At 39.9% G+C, this 7,102-nt stretch overlaps 1 protein-coding gene across 1 annotated transcript; it reads right to left on the reverse strand.

Moving 5' to 3' along the window:
- Positions 1-368: 368 nt before the first annotated feature.
- On the reverse strand, positions 369-6,405 carry serinc2 (serine incorporator 2). Its single transcript, XM_080533022.1, has 10 exons — positions 6,270-6,405; positions 4,109-4,270; positions 3,785-3,972; positions 3,549-3,628; positions 3,275-3,412; positions 2,881-3,050; positions 2,276-2,366; positions 1,834-1,972; positions 1,428-1,643; positions 369-1,227 (listed from the first exon to the last, which is right to left on the reverse strand). Exons 1-10 carry the CDS (start codon positions 6,306-6,308, stop codon positions 1,089-1,091), a joined length of 1,362 nt encoding a protein of 453 aa, XP_080389148.1. The 5' UTR covers positions 6,309-6,405; the 3' UTR covers positions 369-1,088.
- Positions 6,406-7,102: the final 697 nt, after the last annotated feature.

Raw genomic sequence — 7,102 nt, forward strand, 5'->3', positions numbered from 1 at the left:
CTCTGTGACATCATGTGTTTGGTCTTTTGCTTTTTTTCTAGACTCTGAATAAAGTCTGTTGGAATTAAGTAAAACATTGTTGGGAAAAGGCTGCTGCAGTTGTAAGGGACATGCAAGGAGAAGGCTAAACTATGTAACACATACTGTACACAAACAGTTCACATTAGTCATCATTTTAACAGTTGTTTATCCTAATACAAGGGCACCTAATACAAGGGCACTTCACCAATGTGAATCTGGTGCATGTAATTATTATATCTCAAGGAAAATGGAGAAGAAGCATAAGGAACAACAGTCCCACCTACAGGGCACCAAAAATTCTTGAGAAAGTTCCATAAAAAACAGAACCTGTACAAATATTTCAGGGGATACATTTTATTACCTTTGATCATAACAAATTAAATCAACTTAAATTGATTGATAGACAATTTGTATGAAAAGAAAATACAGTATATATATAAAAACATAATATCATCTACAATCAATGGATTGGTTAAAGACGTCTTGTGTCGACAATATATAAAGGCACTTTTACCAATCTTATAAAAAGGAATGTGTGCAGTAACACCTGTAACAATATGTATCAGTATGGAAATATATAACTAAAACTACTTTAAGCACAGCCATCTAACAAAATGCTTAAAAACAAACTTCTCATTGATTATCACTTTTATTTTGTGATGACACTCTTACCAAAAGTATAGTGTGTAACTGATCAGGTTATATGTAAATGTAGTGCAAATCTGAGAATAAGCTGAAAAAGATAAGAACATTGAATTTCTCCTTTCCACAGACACACATGAATGCAGTAGATAGTGTCTTGACTTCCCGACACAACAGCAACAATCATAGGTTTACAATGCCTAAAGCAATGTCGGACTTATGAAGTATTTTTTATTCAATATACAGATATAATAGGCAATATAGTTAAAGTATGTGACCGTCTCTATTGAATTTTTTTTTGAATAAAGCTCCCTGCAAAGAGCACAATGAAAAAGCTAAAAACATCCTGATCTTATTGCCTCATATGAATCACAAGATGATGCAAGATCTTATCTATAGTTAAGTCCCTAGATGTAAGATGCCTTTCAGTTGAATTCCCGGTCACTTAGTACGAGGGGGGCAACCAGGGTCCAGAGATACAGTGCCAGGCCCAGCCAGCTGGAGCTGATCTTCACCCACACGGCTGGCATGGTGCTCTTCATGGCCAGGTAGTCTGACTCTGGCCTAGGGGATAGGATTGAGAGGAGATTGTCTGAGTAGTGCAAATTGAACCCTAAATCTAGAACCTACATCAATCTGAAAGGATTTTATTGGTATAATGAATATAGTAATAACTCTCGTCCTTTGATCGCCAGAAGGGGTCATGATCAAATACAACAAAAGGTCAATCATAGACAACATGTGGAAAGTGATGGTATACTCACTTGTACCAGTTGGTGAGGGTCATCATAATGTACAGAGAGGCCAGGAAGAGGCTGAAGTGGAAGAAAGAGTAGCTGTAGGTGACCCCCTCCTCCTCGTTGTCCACAGCACGTCTCACTCCGTCCTCCCCATTGGCGTCCTCGTAGTCTGCAGCCAGTCCCTGCCCCTCCTCTGTCTGCATCAGCTTGTTCACTTGTGTGTTATTGGACGAACGGATGCTGGAAGGGGAGGAGGGCAGAACAATAGTGCTTGTGATAATGTGAACAGGTTAAAATATTTTTAGAAATCAGCATTTCTCTAAATGTGATAGTTTAGCCAAAAGGCTAGTTAACATTGTTAGTCCTTCAATATGAAACAGAACTCTGGATGTTCCATAGCCTGAGACATGAAGGAGGGACTATGTCATACCTGGCATAGAGAGTGCAGAAGAAGAAGATGACCAATCCCACAATTCCCTGTGCGTCCCACCACTGCACCTCCCCTGGAGCAGAAGTAGGGCTTGGAGTGTTGCTGACTATGCTCAGTAGACTGGGGTTACACTCACGGTCTGTGGGGAGAGGATACACAATTTGGATGATGATCTAAGAGATAGGTTAATATCAAAAAAGCAAGATAGAAAGCTGTTTTAGCAGACCACATTGCAATCAAGCACAACAAGATTGTATATATTATCAAGTGGTCTTCTGTTTGCAATTCAACAGAGAAAATGAAAGTGAAATGCTGTGTTGAGCAACAGTTGCTTCACAAAAACTCGTAAATTGTTCTCATAAATTGATTTCTCATGAGTCAGTATGCTTGGTAAGGCCAGCCATTGTGTACTTCAACTGTGACTCAGGCTCGTTAGACTTACTGGGGTTGTTGGTCATGGCAGACCAGGTGACATACATGGTGTAGAGGGAGATGAGAGAGGCTTGGAGCAGGCCTGAGCTTGGCTGGGATTCCTGTGGAAGACAAGGCAATAGAAGGACACAAACACACCATTTAATAATAACAATCATTTAATAATTGTTTTATTTGCCATGCAATCAACTTGTCAGTCAATTGTTGGAATTTGGTATTTTTGGCTCTAGGTACATGGTCAGCCATAGTTGGTGACTCTGGAGCAATTAGGGGTTAAGTGCCTTGCTCAAGGGCACATGCAGCTCCCTCCTGAGGTGGGGATCGAACCAGAGACCTTCCGATTGCTAGCTAGCCTCTCTAACCTGTAGGCTACCACCGCCCATCATGCTGAAACACACCAATCTCCTCAGGCTCCTCTCTGCTCTGTTCGACAACAATAAGGACACCAAGGCAATAAACAAATAGGTAAACACTTAGGAATCAGGTTTGATTATGCTAATCTCAAGAACGTTCCTGTATGTTTAAACCATGAATGAACCTCCGGGTATGTGTTTGAAAAAGAGAAAAGACTGATACTAAAAGGTAATAATAAGTGTTGGTGGGTCAGAAGGTCACCTGGACTTTGGGCAGGATGGAAACGACAGAGACAATGAGGCAGAAGATGAGGTTGAGACTGATGAAGACTTTGTGCTCTGTGCAGTTGTCACCTTGGGTGTAATACACATAGAACAGCACCACAGCAACAAAGGCCGCGGCATAGTTCAAAATAGTGAAAGTCAGAAGACCTGCAGGAGACGAGAAGACAAAAAACATTGTCATTACAATGTTGTACAATTTATTTTAATGTCCTCTGGGAGACATACGATACTGTAGCCTGGGACCAGACTGAAATGTTTGATTCAATGTTGTGAAACAAAGCAAAGCAAATGCAGACATACACCTTTTACACAATTTGAATTTGTACGGTTTAATGAGTTACAGAAAGAGGGTGTTAAATGTGTTAGTGTACCTGTGAACCAACACTTGCGGTTGCCTTCCTCTGCTTTCTCCAACCAGGACTGGTTCCAACTGTGAGCAAAGTCGATCAGGAGGATGAGCTGGATGATGATGAAGATGAAGGAGCCCACAAGACCAAAGTAGAACCAGACTGTAAAAAAGGTTACAAAATTATAATAAAAATCAGTTTTTTCCAGCTGTTTTGCCATTGGTTTATTTGATTCACTTCAGTAGTCTCCCTAAATAGTAGAATAATAATTCAAAGTGAGCAGTAACATCCTATATACCTGTATTGAATGTTGGATCTGGAATGAAGAAGGCTCCCACAGTTATCCCGACCAGCACGAGGATTTTAAAGAACCAGAAACTGATAACACAATATCACAGGTATTCAAAACATGCTATAAAACAAACATGCCCTGTTCCATGTAAACAAATTGGGGTGTGGGGAATGCACCGCACCAGTCTCACCAGCAGAGGGCAACAACCAGCTAAAGAATAAACAACACAGTAGGCTACATACCCATTCTGGATGGACGCTCGGGGGTCCTTACTGCTACGAACACGGATCATGATGATGGAGAAGAGGAAGAAGAAACAGGCCATGGCAAAGCACATGCGGTACACAGACTTGTAGCCCACGATGATGTCACAGTTCACCTTGTTCTCTATGCCAGGTATGGAACTGCCGCCTACACAAAAACCTGGTATCTGAAATAGATAATTTGGCATATTATTATTATTCAAATGTCAAATCAATCTTTATTATCCCATGGGGAAATGTTGTTAACTGGGTGGCTGTATTGTCTTAGCCAGGTTGGATGAGAGGTGTTGAGTATGTGGGTACCTTCTTTAAATGTGTCTCCATGCCTGGCAGGATCATAATGACGGAGACAAAGGTCCCCAGCAACAACAGGAAGGAGAAGGCAAGTCGGGTCAAGGTGGAGTTGTATGTGGAAGGGCAACATTTGGATAGAAGACAGGGAGCTGAGCCACACAGACAAGATGCCTGGAGAAGGAGAAAAGAGGCATGAGGAGAATTAGGTCAGACAGTACAGACAATAAGGGATGGGCGGTGGATAACCACCCTAATGCATGCACGGTTTCCACTGACTGTGGCTGAAAAAGAAAATAGTGTGCGCCTATTGTCACAGCAACCACCAGGCCTCTCCTGTTTCCGTACCAATGAGGACAGACAACTGCTGCTTTTTTTTTTCTTTTACAGAAATCAGGGCAGCAACAGTGGTGTGCCACTCATGAAGTATGGCAGCAAATGTGCACCGCCTGATCTGCGATATACGGGTAATTTTTTTAATACGGTGCCATTTGGACTTCATAACTTGTGAAAAATAAATTGTTGATTTATCTATATTTTAATGTTCTATTATATAAAGGACATATCTAGCTTGCTGAAAAACATAGTGGTCGAGCTCAGGCACCTACATTTTATTTTATTTAGAATACCCTCTGTAGTTGAATAGTGTGAGTGTCTCCAGAACAGAGTGGACACATAACAGGGTGGGCACTAACAGGGTGGACATTTTGAGTTAAAGTTAGCCTTTAGCCTGCCTGTGTTAGCATATTGCCTAGAATGACCATGAATACTTGATGAGGAATCTAATTTGCACTAAATACTGTTTTTAAAATTATTCAATTTGATTGATCTCCTCAATATTTAGGCATAACAGGGTGGACACGTTATGGTCAACCACATTAAACTCACTGGATAAAAACATAAAAATCAGATGGTAAAAGAGGTAGAACATCACACAGCCTACCACATTTGAAATCCCCTCCACTGATGTGATGTCACCTCATGAGAGTGACGTGATTGAGAAATATGGTTTTCTTTTAAAAGGGACATTAACACAGCATAACAGGGTGGACAGTGATCGCAGGGACAAGCAATATTGTAAGCAAAACCTTCATTTTTTGTACAAAATAAAAATAAAATGGATAAACTATATTTGATTTCAATAGATATTGATCAGGAAAATGAAATAATAATAACATATTTGGAAATGTATATGTTTTTAATAGTTATTTTTTGGATTGAAGTTGAGTGAACAACACTGGGGACATCCCTAATCCCATGCAAAATCCAATTTACATCTTTAACCAAAGCTTTTAAAATGTAGAAAACAACAACTTAGAAGCCCATATCATTGTATTCATAATAAATAACAATTGACTATACATGAAAAACCTAATGGAATTAGTATTTGTCCAAATTTAGACAAAATACAACATGATTTAGTACTGGGGACGGAAAAGGCACCGTATTTAAAAAATGACCCATTTATACAGCATCGTGCATAGGGTCAGGGAGGGGAATTCCTTATGACACAACTTGTTGCTCTATAATGCATGCAGACTGCTCGGAGAGGCGTGGACCAGTGATGCATCAGGCTGTCGTTGGGATCATCCATCCTTTACTAAACGAGTACATGCAGCAGGGTACGAGGCCAAGACAGCAATAACAAGCCTTGGAGTAGTCCTGATATGCCCTAGAGACGATTGCATGTAGGCCTACTCTAGCCCCTGCGATTGCCGTCATGAAATGACAAAGACCAATTCTGCCACGACTCGCCAATGTAAACACTCTTTATGGACTGGTAGCAATCTCGACTTGTGATCGATATTATTATCCCAAATGTAACGTCAAACTTTTACGAGAATTTTTGTCGTTGCCCCCTACTCCCCCTTGACTCACGCGCTCACTCTCTGGCGCTGGAAAGAAAAACCCGGAAATGTGTAGAGAAATGCTTACTTTACTTAACAGTGAATTTAGATATTTTACCTATCAAGAAGTGGAGGCTTACGATTACTATGCCCTGTCGTTGACAAATATGACAATATGACACGGAACACCGAAGAATAGGTCTACTGAAACAATAGTGAGTTATAATGCGTGTTTAATACACACGACAGTTAAACACGATTTAATGCCCACCCAGGAAAGTCAGTGACTTAAATGACATTTAGGTAGTTGAATTATTTATACTTACACAGCTAGCAATTGAACACAATGCCATACAGGCTCCCATTTTTATTCAAAACGAATCTCAAGTCCAACCAAATAAAGTGGAAAACACAGAAAGCCAAGAAGTTGTACTTCTTGACAACAAGATCCACCAACAGGGCGTTTCAGAAAGCTAGTTCCACTTCGGTAATCCAACACCACCGACCAGGATTGGTCCACAGATTTCCTTGCTCTAACTTATGAACCAATCAGGTGTTGATGCGTTGGATAATTTTGCATGCCATGCCTAGTTAAAGAGATTGTGTTGTAGCCTATGATAAAAACAAACGAATCAACATTATTTTTTAGAGAACAGCCTACTAATGTTCTCACCTCAACTTTATTTAAAAAATAAAGAAAACAAGATTACGCAAAAATAGCCTTACATTGAGAAACTGCACAAAAAGTAGCAAACGTCATATAGGCTACAGCAAAATCAGGCTCTCCATTAAAAAAAATGTAAAGCTCTCAATTTCCCCAGGTTTGACAGGTTACTTTATGGCCAAATATTGCAGACTAAAAAGAAAATGGGGAGATTAGATAGGACACTTTTCCAAGATTTTGGAACTGATAAACAAACACATGAAGCCAACAATGCTCTGTTGCCTTTTCTTCCTGGAAGTACAACCCTTTTTGCAATATGTTTTATTTATTTATTATTTAATATATTGCTGCCAAATATAACATCTGCCTATATGCAATACATTTGTATACTGTGTGATTTACGAATGGTGTTTGCTTTGAAAAATAAGGCATACTCTGTGACTTCACTCAAGTTATCTGGGACAACAGGAAGTAGAGGAAACATGCCAACCAAAC

Source organism: Nansenia antarctica (assembly GCF_963989245.1).
Source record: "Nansenia antarctica genome assembly, chromosome: 5".
Lineage (NCBI taxonomy): Eukaryota > Metazoa > Chordata > Actinopteri > Argentiniformes > Microstomatidae > Nansenia > Nansenia antarctica.